Genomic DNA, 25,583 nt, shown 5'->3' on the forward strand with positions numbered 1-25,583 from the left:
TCTGTGGTGCACACTCTCACCTGTGCAGACTAAGTTCCTAAGTTCGGTGGAGTCCCGGATCCAAGATCAAAAATAACTTTTAATGTACCTGTTATATTGACATTTGAGATGTCAATTTCCCTAAGGTATCAGTGGTCATACCCTAAGTAGAAACTGACAAGTACTCAGACTCTCACAAACTCTGGCCCTTTCTGAGGCATAAAGCCTGAGTCCAAGGGCAGTGCCACGGGTGCTGCGTCTGTAAGTGGATTTGCTCTGGTCACCGAGAGATGAAGGTGTAAGGCCCAGAGAGAGGTCCCATCCCTAGAAAACACCAGACCTCTGTATAGAAGATAATATGGGGCTGGAGAGAAGGGTTGGTGGGCAAAGAAACTGTAGCCCAAGCCTGATAACCTGAGTGTGAACCCTGGGACCCATGCAAAGATGTGGTAGCAAGTATCTGTAAGCCCAGCACTCCTACAGCAAGAGAGGCAGAGGCAGAAAAACTGGCTTAATGAGCTAGAGACCACCAGCATGGAATGCATCATACAGTGTCAGAAATAAGAAACCTGTTTCAAAACAAGGGAGAGAGTAGTGACTCCTAAGAGTCCTCTGACCTCTACAAGTGCAATGTGGCACGCATATGCCCACACTCACACATACATACACTTACACACTAAAGAAAATAAAGTCATAAAATAAAGTGGGAAACCAACCAACGATATTCTTACATCAACCTCTGGCCATCACACTCCTATGCATGGGAGATGATACCCACTTGCAGGTGCACATGCATGCGTGTATTTGTGCACATGTGTGCTATGCAATGCACACAAAAATAATCTTTAAAGGGCTAATGTGGAATCAATTAAGCCTCAGTAGGTAAAGATAAGCCAATGCTTCATGGGTTGGGGAAATGAGTAGAGAGGTGAAGACTGCCGTCATAGCTAACAGCTTCATAAATGGCCTGTCTTTGCAACTGCATAATGCTATTTGTGTCTGTTGGCCTCGGGAGACAGTCAAGAGTTCACGTTCACACCCCATTTGCTAAGCATGGCCCCAAACAGGAAAGTCAAGAGTATTAACAATTAAGATAATTATCCTCTGCAGTGGGACAATTGAGGAGTTCCACTCAAATCTGATGGGAGCCAGCTCTGACCACATTCTGGCTCAGTCCCTTAACACTGCCTGCAAACTTCCTTCTGGGATACAATCATGGACATAACTGTTGGCAAGAGGCAGGCAAGTCCTCCTGGTCTGCAGGTGCCTGATGACAGAGCTGGAAAATGGAAAGGAACCAACCAGAGGGTGCTTAGATCCAGTAGGCAGTTAACAAGGCAGCAATGAGGAGGTGAGACATCCCCGTTCCCTTGTCTAGAAAGCAGCTGCTCTTGATGTTTTTTGGTTTTGTTTTTGTTTTGTTTTTTTGTAGGTGAAAAAATAAATCACATTTAAACATAAATGAATTTGAAGGAATTTCAGTTACATAGTGAGTTCAAGGTAAGGCCAGCCTGGGCTACGTGAGATCCTTAGTAAATAAGTTAAAGTAAGAGCCTGAGATACAGATCAGTGGCAAATATTTGCCCAGAATGCACACGGCTGCTAGTTCCTACTCACAGCCCAGAAAATAAAAGACAGAAATGTCAAGAGGGCTCCTGTGGCCAGCTGGACACAAGAATTAGGAGAGAAGATGGCTACTGACCCTGAACCCAGGTGAGGCTGTGAGCTCAGAGCAAACCCTGCAGCCCGTCACAGCAGCTGCTGCTTCCCCTTGGCTTTTCTGCCAGCCTCAATTTCTTATCCATAAATTGAGGGATTCTACCAGCCTTGACTTAGTGAAGTCAGGTGGGGCTGGCTGAGATCAGCATTCAAAGTCCCACTTTCCTGCACACCACTTTCCAAACCTAGAAAACAGCAAATCACTGCACTGTACAGAGAAGACACAGAGAGAGAGAGAGAGAGAGAGAGAGAGAGAGACAGAGACAGAGACAGAGACAGAGACAGAGACAGAGAGACAGAGAGAGACAGAGAGACAGAGATAGAGACAGAGACAGACAGAGAGAGACAGAGACACAGAGAGAGAGAGGATGCCTCTAGCACACCCAAGAATCTCCAACGTCTGTGTAGAAAAGAAACTATCTAGGGAATGTGTTTTCAACAAAGCCAGTGCCAGAGGAACACATGTCTCCAGCACAAGCCATGGCCTTTAAAAGCTTGCAGCCTCCCAGGCTGGCCCCCAGGCATGGGGAAGCCACCTCCTTTGGCTGGCAGGGCCTCCTAGGTCAAAGCCAAGAGCCACAAGCTGCACCAGATGCTGGATTCCAGAACTCAGAATAACTCACTAACTTGGTAAGGCTCAAGTCATTGAGAACCGAGGAGATCACCCTGGAACACTGTAGAAGCACCATAAAAAGGAAAAACTTACAGGAAGCTGCTTCAGAAAGGAAAAGAAGCTTTTGTTCAAAAGCTAGAATTCAAAAGCTATGTATTTCTACCACCCAACACCCAGCAGTCACCCTGCCCCTCTTCCACATTCCTGACCGTGGAGGGCTCAATACAAATGCTTATAATATAAAAATCTCAAAGACAACCTGTCATAGCATTACCCATTTGGTGATGCAGGTAATGGAGCCCATGGCCTCATACAGACTAGTCAGGCACTCTAAGGCTGAGCCAACACCCCTCATCCTTCCCAGGGGGACTCCTAGGAGCTCCACCCTGAGCCATACCCACAGTCCCTATGTCAGCAGGGGCTCAGACACTAGAGTACTTGCCTAGCCTGTAGGAAGCTTGAGTTTGATTCCCAGCTCTACATAAAGCCAGCATGATGGAACAGTCCCATCACTGAAGAGGTGGAGGCAAAAAGGAACAGAAGTACAGAGCACTATGCTCTACCAAATGTATCAAGTTTAGGACCATCCTGGCTACATGCAACCTTATCTCAACAAATGACAAGCCAATACAAATAACCTAAAACTTAGACCTGATTAAACGAATTTAGTCCTATTGCTTAAGTCTCTATCTTCGCATCAGGAAGCTTTTAGTTATAATCAATAATTAATTATGTATTTTCAAATAGCTAGTGAGCTGGAGTGGTTAAGAGCTGGAATAGTGGCTTCATGGTTAAGAGTACTTACAGCTCTTTCAGAGGACTGAGATCCAGTTCTCAGCACCAATGTCAGTCAGCTCACAATCACCTATTAGCTCCTGATCCAGGAGATCCACCACTCCCTTCTGATCTCCATGAGTACTGTGCATGTGCGTGTGTGCGTGTGTGCGTGTGTGCATGTGTGTGTGCACACATGCAAATTAAAAATAAAGATAAATCTTTTTAAGAAACTTTTTAGATGTTGGGCTTGGTGGTACACATCCACAGTTCCTATACTTGGAAAGACAAGGCGAAAAGATTGTGAGTTTAAGGCCAAACTGGACTACATATCAAAACCTTGTCTCACAAATAAAACATGAATAGAAGTTAGAGGTGTAACTCGGAGGGAGAGGGTTTGTCCAGCATGCTCAAGGCTACGATGGGTCTGATCCCCAGCATCACATGCAGACACACCCAAAACAAAAAGCAAAAACTTGTTCTAAGTACAAACGAAACCAGGAAGAGGCCTGGGGATTTGTCTCAGTCAGTAATGTGCTGCCACGCCCTGAGTTTGATCTCCAGCAGCCATGGAAATAGCTGAGCATGACCCTATCTATATACTCCCATTGTTGAGGAAGAGGTCACAAGAAGCAGATTCCTGGAACTCACTGGCTCACCAACTCAGTCATTTGGTTCAGTGAGAGACCCTGTCTCAAGACATAAGGTGGAAGGCCAGTGAGGCAGCTCAGCAAGTACAAGGGCTTGTTGCCAAACCTCTCCACCTGAGTTGATCAAGGTCAACACAAGACTCACAGAATGAAGGCAAGAACTGACTTCCCTAAGTTGTCATCTGATTACTGCATGTGAAGGAACACACAAAAGGAAAAACATTCAATAAATAGATAAATAGTTTTAAAAGGGTAGAGAATGGTTGAAGAAAACACCCTGCCACCCTGCAACAAGCACAAGCACATACATGCATATCTGCAAGAACATATGACACAAATGAACACAAAATGCACACAGAACCCACAAATACACACATACACATCTAAAAGAAACCTTTAGTAATTTAACTGAAGATTTAAAATAGAAAAATATTCAGTTGTGTAGGAAAAAAACAGGAAAGAAAACTTGAAAGAGAAGAAAAGGTCTTCTTTGTTCTTGGATTTGATTTTATATAAGACATTTGGAAAGGGAATCTTGGCACAAACTTGACCCCACCAAGCAAGCCCTGGAAGCCTGTGAAAAGACTGAGGCTTGAGCCTCCAATGGCAAATTAAATCCATCTCAGATTCCCTCCCAAATGAAAGAGGTTTCCCCATCTCTCAACACTACCAAACAAATGGAACAGTAGCGAAGAATAAAGCAGCAATTTCCTGCCAAACACCACATTCCACATCCACACTGGAAACGTCCACTCCCAGGCCAGACATGGATGGACTTTGAGTGGAGGCAACAGAAATTAAGAAGAGAAAATGATCCCAGCCAAGGGGCTTCTCTCATCCCTACAAGAAAAGCCACGCACAACAAGAATGGGAGAAAGCAGCCGACATCCTTTTCCCTCTCTCTGTCTTTCCCTCAGATTTACCAGAAGACACATTGTATTGTAACATCTCCAGGATCTCCTGTCTTTGTTACCTTTCCTTTTGCTGTGATAACATACAACAAAAGCAATTTAAGAGAGAAACTGTTTTGGCCGACAGTTTGAGGGTATTGTCCATCCGGGTGAGAAGTCATGGTGGCAGGAGGTTGAGGCAGTAGAAGTGTTACATCACAGTCAAGAAGTAGCAGAAATATAGATACTTGTGCTCTGTTGACTTGTTTTATAAGGTTTAGGATCCCCCCTTAGGGAATGGTACCTCCTGCAAGGAGCAGGTCTTTCCACCTCAGTTAACCCTATTCTAGGTTTAACTAACCTGAACTAGGTTTCATCAAATTGAGAAGTGAAATGAGGGACTGGAGAGAGAGCTCAGCAGTTAAGAGCACTGACTGCTCTTCCAGAGGTCCTGAGTTCAATTCCCAGCAACCACATGGCTGGCTCAGAACCATCTCTAATGGGATCTGATGCCCTCTTCTGGTGTGTCTGAAGAGAACAACAGTATACTCACATACATAAAATAAATAAGTCTTTTAAAAACAAAATACAGAAAAGAAACGAAAACGAACCCTAACAACCTAGATAGCCAAGACAGATATTTTTCTATGTGTGTACACAGAAGCTCTTAAAGATGGGAAGAGGCAAATGTTTACCAACAGATAAATACACCAACCAAAGTGGAATGAATATCCACACACTGGAATATTATTCAGCTTTGAAAAGGAACAAAATTCTAGTTCATGCTACTACATGGATGGATCTTGAGGTCATGGTGCTCAGTAAACTAAGCCCATCAGAAGAGGATTTTACTTTTAGGAGGTCCCTAAAATGTTAGACCCATAAAGAAAGAAGGAAAGTGGTAGACGAGAGGCTGAGAGAGCTCAGGAGACATATTGAGAAATGGAGACAGCGCTTCAGTTTGGGAAATGAGAAAGTTCTGGAAAGGGTGTCAATAATTGCACAACTATGTGGATGTGTTTCATGTTGCTTAACTATGCTCTAAAAAAAAAAAAAAAAAAAAAAGCTAAGATGGTAAATTGTGGTTTATCTGTCTTTTCACACTCACCGGAATGAATAGATAGATAGATAGATAGATAGATAGATAGATAGATAGATAGACAGACAGACAGAGCCAGGTCTGGTGGTGCAGACTTGTAATCCCAGCTACTAGGGAGATTAAAACCAAAGGACCATAAGCCCAGAGCCTGCCTGAGCAATGTAGTGAGATCCTGTGTCAAAATGTCAATAAGATAGGAAGAGATGGCTCATCAGGAAGAGGTTTTTGCCACACAAGACTGGTTGCCTGAGTTCAAATTGCCAGAACCTGTATAAAAGTCAGAATCACCTTGAATCCCACACACAAACTAGCCTGGTGTGCAAAACAAAAAGAAACAGTAAAAGGGACTGCACATGGAAACAAGGTGAATGGCAAAAAAAAAAAAAAAAAAAACAATTACCAAAAGTTGTCTTCTATTCTAATCTCCACATGTACACCTTAGTATATTCATGCTGGTGCATATGCACAAGTGTGCATGCACACACACACACACACACACACACACACACACAAAATAGCAACAACAACAAAAGGGAGCAAAGGAGGCAAACTAAGGTGAGCCTCACTGGTACAGCACTTGTCTGGGAAACCTTAAGACCTAAGGTTCAGACATTAAGTTGAACTTCGGTAGAATTACTTTGAGAGTGTTATAGGATTAATAAACATTTGTTCACCTATTTTCCTGAGAAGTTCAGCACCAACACACACACACACACACACACTACATTCTTCAAGACCATGATATCTGCTTTCCTTTTTATTTATTTTATACTTACTTACTTTTCGGTGTCTGGGTATTTTGCATACATGCATTTGCCTAGTACTCTCAGGCTAGAGGAGGATGTTGGATCCTCTGAGGCTGGAGTTACAGATGGATGTGAGGCACATTATGGGTGCTGAGAATCAAACCTGGATCCTGTGGAAGAACAGCCAGGGCTCTTAACCACTGAGCCACCACTCTGGCTGAGATATCCACTTTCATATTCTCCCACCTTATAACAGATAGCTTTAATTATCAACTTCATAGAATCTAAAATCATCATCTGGGAGACAGGACTCTGGACAGGCCTGTAGGGGATTCTCTTAATTACTGTAATTGATGTGGGAAAGAACAGATTCCCTGAGTCCTAGACTATATACAGTACAGAAAAGGAACTAGGCACTAGCATGCATCCACCACTCTCTACCTCCTGATCATGGATGTGATGTGATTCACTGCTTTAAGGTCCTGTGTGATACTACCCTTGAACTCTTTTCCCTTAAGTTGCTTCTGCCAATGTATTTTCTTACAGCAACAAATATAAAAACTGAAATACACCTCCATCTTAGCGAGGGGTCACCCAACAATTACAAAGTAAAGAAGAGGGGAGCTCTGGTGGGTGCCCTACACAAAGTTGATAATGACATGAGTCAGAGGTGCACCTTGAGGATATGAAGGGAGGAACCCGTTTATAAGAATGTTGCTCACTTGAGGACCACATAGTGAGCTTACCCCATATTGTGTGGCCAATTCAGAAGCTCAAGCCTTGGTCTGTGATAAGGTTAGATATGGTATGGGTGTAACCGCCCAAGGGGTCATGTGTCTTGGCTCCCCTGTCTCCCAGGCATGACATGTGGCAGCCCTCCTGAACAAGCTTCATGTGATGAACAAGACCTGCATGTGATTGACCCCATCGACATTCCATCATGAAGAAGCAGGGGTTAGCATGGCCTTGTACCTCCCTGAAAATCTATTATAGGCCTTTAATGGTCATCAGGAAGAGGGACTCAGGATGTTCCACACCTCTCTCTGAAGATAGTTCATAATTGCTAAGGGTGGGGACTCAGGAGAACCCCTCCCTTCCCTGTGGATGTATTATAAACCGTTAGTGGTTACTAGAGAGGCTTATGAGTCTACCTCTCCCTAAAGATAGACAGCTAACAGTTGCTGAAGGAGAGAGAGAGCTCATGAGTCTCACCCCTTTAAGCAGTTAAAGGTTGCTAGGAGAGAGGAGACACAAGGTCCTACCTATCCCAGAGGATTGCTAGGCAGATAACAATTAATAGGAGGAAGGTCTCACGAGGCCCCGCCCCTCTCTGATGGAAAGCTGGAGTTGCTAGGAGAAACAGGAAGAGATGGTTTCTTCAGTGGTATGGATGGCCACACTCAAGAAAGCAGGAACAGTGAATCTCACTGGGCCCAGGCATAAAAGTAGGACTATTTGCAAAGCGAAATGTGAACAACAACAGAAGAGAGAAGATGGCAATTGGGAGGACTAGGATGCACAAGCATTATAATCATGTACGAGAATGCCATGTGAAAAACATTATTTATCATTAATATGCATGAATAACAAGAAAGCTTTAAAACCAAAGAGCGTTCCTGCCTCGCCAAGGCAGTAGTGACTCAGGCATGCCCTTTGCCAAGGCGCTTGGAACCATGAATGACAAAGTTCATTTCTTGTTTGCACAATTACCTCCACAAGGCTAAAGAAAGATCACTGGGGATCAGTCTGCAAAGTCAACGAAGATAAACAGTTAAGTTTGTATCAAGCTTTTTTTGTTGTGTTTTGTTTTTTTGTTTTTCAGGCCAATGACATATTAGTCACATCTTTAAACAGCCATTCATACAGAAATTAAACATGCAATTCACATCTCATATAAATGGGAAGAGTCCAAACCAATCTAAGCAACACAGACAGATTGCTACCCAAGCCTCAGGTTAACTTGGAGTCCAGCTGAATGTACACATGTGTTTGCTGCACACACTAACAAACACTGACTCAAGGTGAAGCTTGGCCTGGAGATGTGAATCACTGGATACAGTGCTTGCCTGGCATACAGAGGGCCCTAAGGTAGATGTTGTCACCACATAAAAGTGGGCATGGTGGCACTCAGGAGGTGGAAGCTTCCTGATCACGAGTTCCAAGTGAGCCTCAGCTACATAGTCAGCCAAGTTTGAGGCCAGCCAGGGTTGCATGAGGCCCTGTCCCCAAAACAAACAAACAAAAAAGTATAGGTCTAGGAAGGCTGGGTAAATGTTTATTTATTATTATTGTTGCTGTTGCTGTTACTGTTTGAATAATGTTACTCATGATGATAAACAAGTACTCCACAACTATGCCAAGTCACCAGGTTCAATGCGTAGCCAAAGAAGGTCTACAAAAAGTGATTCTCCTGTCTGAGCTTCCCAACTCTCTAGAAAGATAGTCATAAGCAATACAAACAGTTGGTGATATTATAACTTCATCTATAATTCTGAAATAAAGGACAAGTTATAAAACAAAGAATATACAGATAACCACAAGAAGACCTACAGAGTCAATGAACCTGGAGCCACCAACCAAAAAGGATGCAGGGGCTGGACCTAGACCCCCTACATATTTGTAGCAATGTGCAGCTTTGTCATCCTATGGGTCCCCTAACAATTGGGGTGAGGGCTGTCTCTGACTCTGTTGCCTGCCACTGGGTCCCCTTCCCCTTACTGGACTACCTAGTTAGGCCTCAGTGGGAGGACATGCTTAGCCCTGCTGGAACTAGATGTTCCAGGGTGAGGTGATACCCAAGGGGGGCTTCCCCTTCTCTGCAGAGAAGGGGAGGAGGGTAATGGGTGGGAGGATTTGTAAGGACTAGGAAAACAGCAAAGAGGGGGGTTGTTATTGGGATGTGTACTGGCTGGGTTTGTGTCACCTTGACACTGCTGGGGTTATCACAGAGAAAGGAGCTTCAGTTGAGGAAATGCCTCCATGAGATCCAGCTGTGGGGCATTTTCTCAATTAGTGATCAAGGGGGAAGGCCCCTTGTGGGTGGGACCATCTCTGGGCTGGCAGTCTTGGGTTCTATAAGAGAGCAGGCTGAGCAAGCCAAGGGAAGCAAGCCAGTAAAGAACATCCCTCCATGGCCTCTGCATCAGCTCCTGCTTCCTGACCTGTTTGAGTTCCAGTCCTGACTTCCTTTGGTGATGAACAGCAATGTGGAAGAGTAAGCTGAATAAACCCTTTCCTCCCCAAGTGCTTCTTGGTCATGATGTTTGTGCAGGAATAGAAACCCTGACTAAGACATGATGTAAAGTAAAATAGTAAATTATGGGCAAGAAACAGAGAGTATACATTTTTAAAGACATAATAAATGTTGTGGAATGGGGCAACTAGTGGAATGTAGTGTGTATGTTGGATGCAATCATTTATGTATGTAACAGCCATGGGTAGTCTGCTCTCACTGAACCCAGGGCTAAGCTGGCAGCCAGCAAGCTGTGGTCATCCCCCTGCTTCTGCTCCACGACAAGGATGGAGTTACATGGCCACACCTGGCTTTTTATGTAGGTGCTAGGGATTTGAACTCTGGTCCTTACGTGTGCTCAGTCAGTGCTCTTAGCCACTGAATCACCACTCCAAAACTGTATTTTAGGACTTTTTTTAAACTAATGGGGCTGGTCGATCATATTACATGGATAGGCTTTACCAGTGAGGCATGTCTTTTAGTTAGGTAAAATAGCCAGTAAGAAGTTCTAAAAGGAGGGCCTGGAGAGATGGCTCAGTGGTTAAGAATACTGGCTACTCTTCCAGAAGTTCTGAGTTCAATTCCTAACAACCACATGGTAGTTCACAACCATCTATAATGTGATCTGATGCCCTCTTCTGGCATTCAGATGTACATGCAGATAGAGTACTCATATACAAAATTTTAAAAAGAAAAGAAAAAGAAATCCCAAACATATTCTTGGAAATTTTGCTACTTTTCCCATTGTTATGAGCAATTCTTTGACAAGAAGCAACTGAAGGGAGGAAGGTTCGTTTGCACTCACAACTTGAAGGGACGCAAGCCACCATGGAGAATAGAGCATAGCAGCTGGCAACTGCAGACTAGTAAGAGTGTGCAGCTAGGACCAGAAAAGAGAGGACAGGAAGTGGGGCCAGGACCCATCTCCAATAACCCGCTTGCTCCAACAAGGCCTCACTTCCTAAAGGTTCCACATACTTCCCAAAACAAGATCCCATCCACTGGAACACCCCAAGTGTTTGAATATGTGAACCCATCAGGGATGGTGCATATTCAAACCACAGTAGTTTGAAAATAGTTTGGCTCAGGCATTAGGATATTCTGGAGACAGAATTGGCAGGGTGGCTTGAGTCCACGAGTTCAAGACCAGAAAAGAAACCAACCACATACCCTCCTGGTTTCATTTCTGGTGCTGGGATTAAGACCCCAACAGGAGCAACTTTATTTGGCTCCCAATTCCTGGGGAAATCAATGTGGCAGGATTCTGAAGCAACCACAATCCAACCTAGGGACCAACACATGCAAACTGTGCTCAGTTACCTTTTCCATTCTTATACGGGCCCAGAAATGATACTGCCCACGGCGGTAAGAACTCATGCAATTAAGACAAACCCCCACAGGTCAACCTAATGTAGACAACCCCTCAGTGAGACTCTCTTCCCAAATGATTCTAGATTGTGTAGAGTTATCAATGGAAACTGACAGATGTCATGCCCAAAAAATAAAAAGTAAATTATTATTAAAATGTTTTAAACCTGATTCTCCCTTCTCTAAAAGAAAAGGCTACGGTATAAAATAATACAACCAAAGAAACGTGTGTGCCATGTCTCTTAGATGCTTTCTGACATTTAAAATGTGGCCTAGAAAAGTCCAAGGACCAAGCTCAGTGATTAAAGGATGTGTCACCAAATCATGAAGACCTAAGTTCAATCCCCACAACTCATGATTTTTTAGGTGATGGGAGAAGGGGGTACCAATGATGACACCAATGTATATACACATACCTACTTATGCATATCCATATGTATGTAGCCATATATCATGGCACACACCTGTGATCCTAAGGATGAAATCAGGAGGTAAAGGCTGGATGGTCAGGTATCCAAAGCCAGGCTCAACTGTGCAGTGAACTCAAGGCCACATGAGACTATAACATATACACATAATTACACATGAAACGAATACAAAGCTGGACCCGCCAAGCATAGCTGCCTCATATCTATCTCTGGCTCACAGAAGAGAAAAAGAAATGAAGTTGAGGAAAGAGGACAGACCCTCTGGGCAGATGTGGGCAATAATGCAAAACCTATTTCCTGCCCTCAATGCTACTCTTAGTCAAAAACACTAAAGAGGACAGAAGGAGCATGGCCTCCTGATGTCAGGTGCAGAATTCCTTATTAGATTTCAAACAAAAACTACTACAGTCATACTTCTAACATGACACAGGCCCATTAAATACAAAGATGAATCATTGTGCCCTTCTAAAGAAAAGTCTGATATCACTTCAAGTCATGCTAGCTTTTCAGCAAGCTCACACTGAAGGCCAGAAATAGACAGGAAGGCCATGGGGGCAGGTGGCCTGACAGGTCACACTCAGCCCTGGGTGAGCACTCCCAAACCCAGATCATAAAACCACAAACACAAGACAAGAAAAAGAGAAAGTGGTTTTGTAAACACATACCCTGGCAGCCCACAAAGTCAGGCATCAGAATTCTTACTCTGTTTACTGGAGAAAGTGTTTTCCCTTGGATGGCTGCATACTATGAATTTGCGTTCAGACATCGCCTATGGCTCCTCCTGCAGTGAAATAGATCTCCTGAAATCAACTGAATAGTCAGTTACCAAAAAGCCGCCTACAATTCTTTAACACAGAATCTCTAGCTCACATACTGGGGCCAGCACCTTCCCTCCCATAAAAAGACTTTAAAATTGTATGCAGGAAGGGCTACACCGAGGGTGTGGCTCAGTAGGCTTGCCTTCCATGAATGAGGACCTGGGTTCCACCTCCAGCATAATATAAAATTGGGCCTCTTAGTACATAGGTATCATCTCAGTACTCAGGAGGTAGAAGCAGGAAAATCAGTTCAAGGTCATCCTCAGCTATACCCAGTCCTGGGCCAGCCTGAGCTAATAGAGAAAGTCTGAAAAATCCAAACGCTAAGCAGGCAGGGTACCTGAGTCTCATCCCCAGTACAACATAATTGTGGGTGTGTGGTGCACACCTGTCATTCCTGTGCGGGAGGTGGAAGAGGAGAATCAGGAGTTCAAGGCCAACCTAGGATACATAGGAAGTTCAATAACAGCTTGGGATTCTGTCTCAAATTAAAAATATAAAAAACTTTGTAAATTTCTATCAACTAGAAACTTTGATAACCCATCACACTAATTGAGGATTAGATTGTTTTGTTTTGTTTCAATATTTTATGGACTGTCTCTTTCTTTTTTTTTTTCTTAAGTTGTATTTTATGTATGGGTGTTCTGCTGCATGTATACCTGCATGCCAGAAGAGGGAGTTAGATTCCTTTATAGATGGTCACAAGCCACCATGTGGGTGCTGGGAATTGAACTCAGGACTCCTGAAAAAAAACAGCCTTTGCTCTTAACTTCTAAGCCATTTCTCCACCCACCAAGGGATTGTTTTAAGCAACAATTTGACACAATCTAGACTCACTGAGGAAGGATGTCTCAATGAGGGACTGTCTACATTGTGTGTGTGTGTGTGTGTGTGTGTGTGTGTGTGTGTGTGTGTGTGCTGGGAGTGGGTATCTTAATTTAACTGATGTGGAAAGATCTCACTCATGGTGGGCACCATCGTTCCCTAAGCAGGAGGTCAGAGTATGGTGCAGAGTAAACAAGCATTTCTCTCTGTTCTTCCCTGCCGATGTGACTGTTTGAAGTTCGTGCCTTGACTTCCCCCTCAGTATTGAACTGTCACCCAGCACATAAGCTGAAGTGAGCCCCTTTCTCCCTAGTTTTTGTCATCATAATTTATTGTAGCAACAAAAATGAAACTAAGAAACAGTGAAAACTCTTTTTTTTTTCAACCTAAAAAATCAATGACTCAAACTCACTCAACCAGAGAAGGTACAGTCAAAACAAGGAGCTGCCCAACCCTCACCACAGCTACTCCCAAGTATAGATCCACAAGTCAGTTAACATCCACTGAACCTATTTCACTTGTTATAAAAGAGCCTATGAAATAAGGATGGTGGGATACCTGGGGGGACAAAACAAGAGCATTTATATAGCGTAACTGAAAGAGCTGCTCTTATTTCAATGGGAAACAAAAATAGTATATTAAAATATCATCAAGGATTCTTTAGAAAACAAGGTATATATCCAGGATCAATGAGAGTGGCAAAAGCCAAATCAAGAGTGGACATGTGGCTTTAAAAGCTTTAATTGCATTAAAAGAATGAAATTAGGCCTGGAGGTGTAGTTCTTCGCATGGTTAGAGCCCCTGCCTAGTGTCCTTCAGTGAGGGGCTAGGGGAGTGGCTCAGGGGAAGAGCCCTGCCTAGAATTTCTCAGTGAAGTACTGGGGGTATGACTCAGGAGTGGAGTCTTTGACTATCAAATGTTTAAATGAAATAGGATTATTTTATTTGTTCACTTCACAATTTGGAATTTACTCCATTTACATATGTAATTCCTTCTAGAAAAAAATTCACATCGAGGGGGATTTAAAAAGAACAAAACTAAGAGCGTAGGTTAGAACAAATCTCAAAGTGAAAAGAATTACATCCAAAGCGAAATCTACTGGATTATTTAAAAAAAAAAAAAGTGATGAATAAGTCCAAGATCTTCAAGACTTCCAGCTCTCAGTTAAATAAGGAGACTGCACACACTTATGGTAATTTGAATAGCACACTCTCAGTTCAGAAAACTCACTAATTCTAAGAAACTATGAATCACAAAAGTTGATCAAATGATGTTAAAAAGAGTTTTAAAAAGCAAAACAGCAACAAAAAGACTTTAGCCTAAACTCACCAAACACCTTGTATGATATACATAGATAGATAGATAAGTATTCAAAAATTTCTTCCCACAAAGATTTCCCAAGAAATTACTCAGTTGTTCAAGGAGAGACTAATTCCAATGCTAAAACTGTTTGAAAACCTTTAAAGTGGAAAAGTGCCTAATTCACTTTAAGTGACTAGAAGATCGAATAACAAAACTTAACGAAGAGATTGCAAAATGACATAAACCACAAACACAGCCCAATTTCACTCATGAACAGAGATGGCAAAATCCCAAGACACAAAATAAAGCAAGCCTTGCCAATCAAAGTCACCACCATGCCAAAAGAAAAAAGTTCAGCAAGCAAGTCACACCCACAGCATAGCAAGGATGGCCTGGACCAGAAAACCCCTTAAACATGGCTGTCAGGTGATAGATGCCATTGTTAAAGACTTAATGAGTCTTGGAGTTCTTGATTCTGTTTCCAGCCTGGAGCTTGCCAAGTAGGCTAGGCTGGCTGGCCAGAAAGCCCAGAGACCCCCCTGGCCCTGTCTCTCCAGAGCTTAGACTGTAAGCACATAGCACCAGAGCCATCCTTTCTCCCCTACCTGATGGTTAGTGTTGGTTATCATCCTGACACAGTTGTAGAACAGTGGTTCTCAACCTCCCTAATGCTGTGACCATTTAATATAGTTCTTCAGGTTATGGTGACCCCCTACAAGCCATAAAATTATTTTCATTGCTACTTCATAACCTTAATTCTGCTACTGTTATGAATCTAGTGTATCTATCTGTGTTTTCTGATGGTCTGAGGGGACTGCTGAGAAAGGGGTCGCAACCCACAGGTTGAGAACCACTGGTCTAGAAACTCCTAGGAAGGGAGTCTCAGGGAAAGACTGTCTAGTTGGCCTTTTAGTGTGTATGCAGGATATTTGTTCTGATTATGCATTGCGTGGGAAGACTCTACCACTGTGGGAGGCATCATCCTGTAGGCCCAGATCCTGGACTGTACAACACTGGAGAAACTGAGCTAATAAGCACAAACATATATGTATTAATTCATTGTTCTCTGCTCTGGACTGTGGATGGGATGTGACTGATTCTAAGTTCCTGCTGCTGTGACTTCTCAGTGACTGAGAGGTTCATGTTGTCTGAACTATGTGCCAAGTTAACCTTTTCTCCCTTAAGTTGATTTTCATAAGTGTTATTTGATCTCAGCAATGAGGAAACAAAACAAGATACATGTATTCTGGGGATCAAACTCAGATATTCTTCACTGACTGGGCTACTCCCCAGGCCCCAAAACAATTTCTGTGAATGGCTATCAGGAGTCATCTCAGGCTGAGGCTTTTCTCCATCAGCCCCTCACCATCTGCACCCTACACCTTGACCACACCTATTCTGCTATGCTGATGCTTTTCCTCAGAGGAAGAAGCCAGGAAGGAACTAAAACCAATTCTTGGTTCTTGGTCAACCATAGAAGGACACACTGAGCCCTGGCCAGTTGCTCCCCCTTCCTGGTTCCTCCTCTCACTAGAAGAGTGTCTTTGTTGAGCTTAATGTTCTCAATCCACTGCTTCCTCTTTTCTGGGACTGTCAAGGGCCCAGACACAAAATAACCAGCGTTGTACTTCACCATTAGGGAGTATGTATTATTTATTCTACTCATGAAAGAGAAGGAAATTCTGACAAGAGCAACACAGAGAAGGAAGGACTTATTCTGGCTCACAGTTACAGGGTACAGCCCATCACAACAGGGAAGCCATGACAGAGGATCATGAGGTGGGTGGCTGATGAACGCTAGTGCCCAACTTTCCTCCCTGCTATACTGTCCAGGACCCGAATACAGGGAACAATTACGTCTCTCTTCCCACCTCAGTTGACACAATCTGAGGATGTCACCATAAACACACCCAGAGATTGATGTCCTAGGTGATTCTGGATCCTGTCTGGTTGACAGTGTGAACCACCACAAGGCGGGAATTCCAACTGAACAGAATGAAAACTGATAAATATTTTTTACATGACCTAAAGAGGAGCCATCAGGGTCAGGGAGATGAATCAGTGGGTGAAGTATTTCTGATGAGCTGAGTTCAATCCCCAGAACCCACAAAAAAGCCAGGTGTGGTGACCCGTGGCCTGTAAGCCAGATGCTGGGAGCTGGGGTGATACAAAACTGGAGTATAGCTGGGGTATAGCTCAGTGGAATATTGGCCTAGCATGCACAAGACCCTGGGTTTGAACTTCAGCCCTACAAAAGTTAGTTACTTATTACTTAAAGGCAAAGGAATGGCACAAATAAGCTCTGGAACGAAGGTGTTTACAGAAGCCCCATTTCAAATGACGGAAGGGAGGGAACACCACACATGTTGGTCAGGTGGTAAAACTGGTAGGATCCATATGATAAACTATTACTCAGCCACACACACACACACAAATCAAGACCTAATGAGATTGCTATGTGAGTGAATTTTCAGAACACTCCTCAGACAAAAGAAAGCAAGAACACATAACAAGCTACTTATTATCTGATCCTGTGGATAAGAAATATCCAGAGCAGGTGAATCTACACAACTGGAAGACTGCTTGCTCCTTGCTAGGAGCTGTGGGAATCAAGATTGGGAAGTAAGCAATAATGGGTACAGGACTTCTTACTGGGGGACGAGGGGTGGGGAGTGGGGGGGGGGATAAGAATGTTCCAGAACCAGAGCATGGGAACAGTAACACGATATTTCCAATGTACATATGAGATGTATTTTACCACAATGAGAACACAGTGTTTTAGGCAGGAATGCTAGACTCCCAATGCTCAGAAAACCAAGGCAGGAGGATTGCCAAGAGTTGGAGTCAAAAAAACCTAGAACTACATAGTGGGACTTTATCTCAAAAAAAAATCCAATATCCATATCCCCTCCATGAAATGAAAGTTCTAGCCAGCACAGAGAAAGAGAGACACACAGAGCACACCACAGCTGAATCCATGTCCCGGACACCTCCCCGGGGGTATGTCAGGTGTTCTGTGACAAAGAACAGATTTCAATTCCCACAAGGATCTGGTGGCAGGATAGGAAATAACTGGTCAATGAATTTCATCACGCCAAAGAAAAACCAGTTAGACCAGTTACCAAGTCACCAGGCAAGCCAGCCAGAACCACCTCTTCATAAGCATGCACAGCCCTCTATCCAGCATCTTCCATGAATGATTGGGACAATAATCCTCTCATAAGCAAAGCAGGAAAATGAAGCTTTCCATCGATATCCCTAAGAATCTTCCAGGAAACTGTGCACTTGTCAGACAAGTCTTCATATTCATCATTAATCTCCAATTATTATCATGTGTGCGTTCACCTGCATGGTGGTATGATTTGAACATTAGGGACAGGGGAGATGGTGCAGTGGGTAAAGTGCTTGCCTGCAAGCTTGAGAACCTGGAAAGTAGAGGCAGGAGGATCTCTGGAGCTTGCTGGCAGCCTGTAGCGCTAACTTGATAAGCTCCAGGTTCAGTAAGAGAGCCTGTCTCAAAAAATAACATGGGTGAGCCAGCAAGATGAATCAGCAGGGAAAGGCATTTACCACCGAGAACATCTAATCATCTAGTTTTGGTAACTGAGGGCTCACGTGGTGGAAGGAAGAGAATCAACTCCCCTAACCTGTCTTCTGAGCTTTGCAAGCACACTGAGGCACACGAGTACTCCCACTCCCACTCTCTCTCTCTCTCTCTCTCTCTCTCTCTCTCTCTCTCTCTCACACACACACACACACACACACACACACACACACACTAGATAGATATGATACATAGATAGACCCACTCATAATAGATAAATGATAGATAGATAGATAGATAGATAGATAGATAGATAGATAGATAGATAATAGATAGATAAGAGGGTCAGACAGATGATTGAATTTGTAATTAAATAAGTTAGGGATTAACAACTAATAATAAAACATAACAATATACTGTAGTAAACATTATGTTAATGTGTTCTGTCACTCTCCTCCTTTCCTCGTCTTTTTTCAAATACTTTTTAAGCCTTCAGCTCCTCACTTAAAGGAGGTTCTCAACCTGTGGGCCACATATCTGATATTCTGTGTATTAGATATTTATATTACAATTCATAACTTTAGCAACATTACAGTTATCAAGTAGCAATAAAATAGTTTTATGGTTGGGAGTCACAACAACATGAGGAAATGTATTCAAGGGCCACAGCCTTAGGAAGGGGGAGCATCACCAACTTAAACCCTTTGCAGCTTCTCCCTGGCATATGAGAATTATTGACATGCCTGTGTAAACCTCTGAGCTGATATTAGCTAAAATGACTTTGCTTGAACATGAGCACCGTGAAACAGCAGTAGCCTAAGTAGCCAAGATGGCCATCAGATGACTAACAGGAACATGGCATCTACCTATGGAAACACTGGACAAAGTCACATTCGCGCTGCAGAAGGAGCAGTGCAAAGTCCCATCAATCCATCTAAAATGGTACATTGAAAACGTGAATTCTAGGGGTTTGGCGATTCTCCAATCATTATCGTGTGCGTTTGTCTGTACGGTGGTATACATGTGTGTACTTGCATGAGGAACGAAAAGTCTGTGATACACAACCTTGAGTGAAGTGGATGTTTGATAAATGTCCTCTAAAAAGTAATGTGACTCCTGGTCCAGAGCTTTTTAGGTTTTCCCTTGGCTCACCAATCCACATCCCTTGTCTAGAATGCTCTCCCCATCTTCATAAGTTGTCTCTGTTTCTGCTTCTCACCAGATGTCTCTGATCTAATTCACTGCACTCAAAATACAAAGGAAAATTTGGACACTTCAACAGGTACATGAGGACTCTTATTTGCCCCTGGGAAAAACTTCTCTCCCTGAAACTGAGTACAGACTCAGGGTAGGTATCCCATCCCTAGACCATACCCAATCCCAGGCCAGAATTCACAGGCTCTAGAAAATTCCAGGCCCCAAAGTCGTCTTGGTTTCTTCCAAGACTTTGCTCCCACCATACACCTTCCTCTGGGTCATAGCTTTGCAACTCTTTGTGCCCGAATTCCAATATTCTCAAAACCTTTCCAAGGATGATATCTTCATCCCCTCAACCATCTGTCTTTTCCACTGTCTCCTCATCCCGGCTGTGATTTGTCAACTTGACACAAACCCAGATATAACTGGGAAGACAAAATCCTATTTAAGAAAATATCTCCACAGGATTAGGCTGTATGCAGTTCTTTGGGATAGCCTTGACTAATGATGGATATGGAAGAGCCCAGCTCACTACAGGGGGTGCCAATCCCTAGACTGGTGGCCTTCAGTTCTGTAAGAAAGCAGACTGAGAAAGCCACGGGAAGCAAGCCAGTAAGCAGTGGTTCTTCCATGATCTCTGCCTCCAGATTTCTGCCCTGTGTTCCTGCCTTGATCTCCTAGATAACGGAGTATAAACTATAAAATAAAATAAACCTTTTCCTCTCCAGGTCGCTTTTGGTCAAGGTGTTTATCACAGCAACTGAAGGCTAAGACATACCCCAACTCCTACTATCCAAGACAACTCCTCACCCACAACTCCAAAGATTCAACACCCATTGGTTCTTTAGGCTCAGGTGGAGGCAAAAAGAAATAATATTTCCTCCCCTCCCTCCCTTACATTCTGTGAACTAATCCCTAAGCCACCCACTTTTCTCTCCCATTCACTAGTCTTTCCCAGGGAGTTTTACAACATGTGAATGAGGTCACTGAAGCCATAAACAGTTAATGAACTGTTCTCTTGGACATCAAAACACAATAAAAGCTGGCACTCAGAACACAAATGCCCAGGTACAGGGAAGGGAGGCAGGAACAACCACAGGAAAAGGAAGAGAGTTTCTTCTTCCCCCTCCCTCCCTTCCTCCCTTCCTTCTTCCTTCCCTCCTCTCTTCCTTCCCTCCTCCTTCCCTTCCTTCTTCCTTCCCTCCTCTCTCCCTTCCTTCTTCCTTTCTTCCTCCCTTCTTCCTTCCCTCAACCCTTCCTTCCCTCTTCCTTCTTTTCTCCTTTCCCTCCTTTTCTTCCTTCTTTAGAATCGAATGTCTCCCTTTCTTCCTTCTGTCTCTTTCTCCTGCCTTCTCTCTTTCATCCCTTCTTACTTGTTTCTGGGGTCCAGGATTTCACTCTCTAATTTAAGGTGGCTTCTCATTTGCCACCCTCCTGCCTCCATCCTCTCAGGACTGGAATAGCAGGTGAGGCTAATTGGTTTATGCCACAGACAGCATCAAGACTCCCCAGTGGGTCTCTAGGAAGCACACGGATACTTCACTAAATCACATACATGGAGAGCTCCCCAGAGTGGAGAGTGGAAGATTTTCTACATGGTAATAGTTAATAGTAAATGGGACATCATCTTATGTGTAGAGATTTTTCTAAAAAAGGAATGTGGAAATCAGCTCAGAGTCCCCTGCCTAGAATTCCCCAGTGAGGGGCGGGGAGCACTGCATGGCAGCACTGGCATAGCCCTGGCAGAGTGCACAAGGCTTCAAGGCCATCCAGTGAGGGGCCGGGAGCACTGCACGGCAGCACAGCATAGCCCTCAAGTGCACAAGGATTCAGGGTCAATCTGCCAACAACAGATTGACACCAACTGCCATCAACATTGCCATCACTTTCCAGTACCTCTGAACATTCAGAGATATTTTCTCCACTGAACAAGAAGGCTCACAAATGAAACTGACAAAGGATTAAGAAAGCTTCAAAGAAGAAAATCACAGATTAGATTCTCCAAAGCCCACAGAGGTCCTCAGACAAGGAAGATAGGAAGCAGAGAAACCCTGAATGATCAGTAAACATGTTTTCAAAGGCTCTGCCCTGAACTCAAACACACACAAAGATAAACTATGGGCTTCTCACCCACCCCAGGACTTTGTGAAAGGCCAGTTCTCGCCACTCAAGGCTAGGAGTCCAGTCCACAGGTCCAACACTTCTGGAAAGCCATTTGGCAATCCTAATCAGGAGCCTCTGACCCAGAAATTTCATTTCTGGAAAACAAGCCTAAAAGAAACACACATGGAGCTAGGGCTATGTCACAGCTGCTAAGAGTACTTGCCCTTCTTTCAGAAGATTCAGGTTCCATTTCCAAAACCCACAAGGCACTTCAGAAACATCGGCAGCTACAATTCCAGGGGATCCAACACCCTTTCCTGGCATCGAAGGGCATACATGTAGCTCACAGACATTCATGCAGACAGAACATTCATACACCAAAAATTAAAATTATTACAAATAAATAAAGCTTGAATCTCAAAACAACCAAAATCTTAAAAAAAAAAAACAAAAAAACCTGAAATATTCCAATTAAGTGTCTTATAACTCAGAAGGCTAAAGATATGAAGGCAATAGATCCACAAAGGGAGCAGAGAGATGGCTCAGTGGGTCAAGATGATTGCCACCAGCCAGATTGCCTCAGTTTGATCCTCTAGGCCCACACATGTGGAAGGAGAGCTGTTCTCTAACCTCCATGTTGGTCATGGCATACACACATTCACATTTATAACACATAGACACACACATAGGTGTGTACATGTGCGTACACACACACACATAGAGATGAATGATGATGATGATGATGACTGATAGAAAGATAGATGATAGATTGATAGATGATAGATAAATGATAGATTGGTTGATAGATGATAGATAAATGATAGATAGATGATAGATAGAGAGAGGTAAATGATAGATGAAAATGGAAAAGAAAAGAAAAGAAAAGAAAAGAAAAGAAAAGAAAAGAAAAGAAAAGAAAAGAAAAGAAAAGAAAAAACTATGAGCTACCCTCATCAAAGCTGGGTTTTTTTGTTTTGTTTTGGTTTGGTTTGGTTTTTTGGTTTTTTGAGACAGGGTTTTGCTGTATAGCCCGGGCTGTCCTGGAACTCACTCTGTAGACCAGGCTGGCCTAGAACTCAGAAATCTGCCTGCCTCTGCCTCCCAAGTGCTGGGATCAAAGGTGTGCGCCACCACGCCCGGTCAAAGCTGAATTTTTACATTTCTTTTTCTGAGTATCTCTAACAAATTGACTTCTATGATCAGATAAGAAAAACACACTAAGCCAAACCCATACTCTTGCATAGTCTACTCCCCAACAAAGCAAAGGACCACAGAAACAGTCACTATCCAGCACAGAGGGTGGCAAACAGCTCTCCCCCCAAAAAAAATCTGGCCCCCTATTTATTTTTTGCATATAAAAGGTCTTTTTACATATAAGTCACATGAAAAAAAAAAAAACTACCATATCTTAATACCTAACTGTGGCTACCTGCCTACTACAATGGCCAAGTATCAGTACACGCATTCATCTCTCCCCATCAGAGATTCTGCTTCCCACAGTCTCAGTAACCCACAGTTAAGTGCACAACATCAAATAGGTATGCCTCCACAAATAAGGGATGCATGTATTTTTGATGGAGATTCTAGGGTTTGAACCCTACAACCTCCATCACCTAAACTTTTACAGGAGTCTACTTCTCCTGGGCCTACTAACCACGGAGAAATCTTTAAAAGGCACTGCCTTCAGCATACCTTTCTGACAATGACTGTGTGTCCAGCACCGTTCTACAAACTGCCCATTGATGACGGTGGCAGGGCAGTTGGTCTTTCCCTTGGCAGTGCCTGGACAGACATCCCCACATTCCTCGTTGTCATCTTTGTTCAGTACAATGTAGTTGTCCTCCACAGAATCCAGGATACGGGACCAGTCGATAGTGGCCAGGTAGCAGAGCTCATTATTCTTCTCGATGCGGACAGAGCCCCGGGTGATGTTCATGAGGTTGTAAAGCCCCAGCTCCTTCAGGTGGACCATCTCGAAGATAACCAGGGCATAGTTGAAAAAGAGACGGGAGCCTCGGATGACTGTGAGGTTTGGGAAGAGGTCTTTCAGACTTTCCAGGCCATAGACACGGAAGAGAAGCAGGTAGTCTGTGATCATGATGAGTTTGGGGAAACTGAGGTCTCGGAAATCTTCAGGTCTGGTCTTGAACATCAGGAGGATCTGCAGATGGCCCTCAATGACTGAGCAGTTCTCCAGCTCATGTAGCCTGGTCAGGTTGTTCCGGATGTCCATACCAGGGCACACTAGAGGGCAGATAATGAAGGCAAAGCAAAGTAGGTGAGCCAGGGACTCTAGAACGGCTAACAGAACTAGAACCTAGAACTGGGGAGACAACAAAGTGTTGTACAGGGATGAGGGCCTAGCATCTATGCCCAGGACCCATGTAATAAGCTGGTGTAACACAATATGTTTGTGAGGGCAGGGGGCATTTAGAGACAGATGGATCCCCAGGGCTCACTGGGCTACTTCTATTAGTGAACTCCAGGCCAGTAAGAGACCCTGTCTCAAGAGATAAGATGGAGGGCACCTGAGAAAAAACTAACCCTTGAAATTGGTCTTGGCTTCTGACACACACACACACACACACACACACACACACACAAAAACAGGGGTGTATGTCCCCAGAGCAATCTAGGTCAGCATATCACAGACAATCCCCTGCACATCTACTCTCACTGTTGCTCTGTTCACCACAGCTAAGGAAATGTCTGCCAACAGACAAACAGATAAAGAAAATGTGGCACATATTATATAGAGGCATCTTCACAATAAACAAGTTATGAAATAAGCGGTCAGTGGGTGGGAGCTAGACTATGCCTGCCTAGGCTATTTGAGACCCTGTCTCAAGAAAGTAATAATAATAATAACAGATAAGAACAAAAATGTGGGATATAGAAACAATGGGGTAGTAGCCAGAAAGAATTAAATAATTAGATATATATGCACTATATATGTGCACGGCAGTAGCAGAAGAGAGACCACTTGGAGTAAAGAAAGATACTAATGGGTGAGCAGAGAGCTGAGTGCAGAAAACGCAGCAGAGGTGATGAACAAGGCACATAAGATGACATCGAGTGAAACGCATTCGTCTATAAGTCAACCCAAAGACTTGAGGAAGAAAAGGAACTAGGACTCCTTTTCAATCTTCCTGGTTGTTAACAGTATGTGTGAGCTCCCCTTCCTTAATATTCTCATTAGTATTTGTTATTTCTTGTCTTTATGATACCAGCCATTGCCCTAACTGTGGATGAACAGATGATATATGATGTGCTAGGCATGGTGACCACTTAAACTCCATTGATAAAGAGGCTGAGGCAGGAGGATTATGAGTTTAAAGATAACCTGTGTCACTGGAGGACATTGTTCAGCTGTAGAACCCCTGCCTAGATCTCCCAGTGAAGGTACATAGCCCTTCATAGAAATCCCCAGTGAGGGAGGAGATAGGGCAATGGTTCAGAAGTAGAGGCCCCTGCCTACTATGCAGACAGCCCTCTGCCCAATCCAAAATGGTGAAAGCTACAATTAGGACCAGTGCCAGCTTTGTGGTCACCAACTGTGGGCTCTGCATTTCAAACTCCTAAGCCAGCCCCGATGAATGGCTCTCCCTGTAAAGCAACCATGCCTAAATAATTCCTTTCAAAAAGCAAAGAACATAATTCCTTTGGCAGGCCTGATTCGAAGTCTGAACATAATCGTCGCCCTATCTATGAGGCAATCGGCTCAGCGGGATTACTGAGGGTTGAGTAAGATGTCAAGTGCAGAGGAAAGAGCAGCCGACCCCAGCTCAGTGCCCCTGAGCCTCAGCACGGAAGTTCTTCAGGAAGTGACTGACAGGGGGAAAAAAACATCACATCAGAATGAATGTATTGGTTTTGTGTTTACCCACCTCCCTGGCTGATTCCCCTTCCTTGGCCTGTCCTCCAGACTACCAATTAAAGTCTAATTCCTTTTTACCTGGGTGTGGTAAATGCTTCCCAGGAAATCCAATCTCCATCGCTTTCCCCAAACACAACGGAAGTGCTGATCTCCTAAGCATAGTGTGCCTGCCAATTCCAACACAATGCACCTGGGCTTCCCATAGCCCTGCACACTCCATAATCACAGTCCTCAATATTCCTAAAAGCCTCTGTCCCATAAGCCATGTATGCTGATTAGGTTTGTCAACTTGACACAAACTTCAGTCATCTGGCAAGAGGGAACCTCGATTTAGAAACTACCTTCATCTGACTCGCCTGTAGGCCAAGACTGTGGAATATTTTCTTTTTTTTTAATTAGGTATTTTATTCATTTACAT

At 43.7% G+C, this 25,583-nt stretch overlaps 1 protein-coding gene across 3 annotated transcripts in view; it reads right to left on the reverse strand.

The window, feature by feature from the left end:
- The window catches only part of Insr (insulin receptor), a 132,075-nt gene that overhangs the window by 87,903 nt on the left and 18,589 nt on the right, over window positions 1-25,583 (reverse strand). For all 3 annotated transcript variants that reach the window (XM_021170873.2, XM_021170872.2, XM_021170871.2), the window contains exon 2: window positions 22,981-23,532. In XM_021170873.2, coding sequence (XP_021026532.1) covers window positions 22,981-23,532 — 552 coding nt within the window. The remainder of the gene's footprint in view (window positions 1-22,980; window positions 23,533-25,583) is intronic.

This window comes from Mus caroli, chromosome 8 (genome assembly GCF_900094665.2).
Source record: "Mus caroli chromosome 8, CAROLI_EIJ_v1.1, whole genome shotgun sequence".
Lineage (NCBI taxonomy): Eukaryota > Metazoa > Chordata > Mammalia > Rodentia > Muridae > Mus > Mus caroli.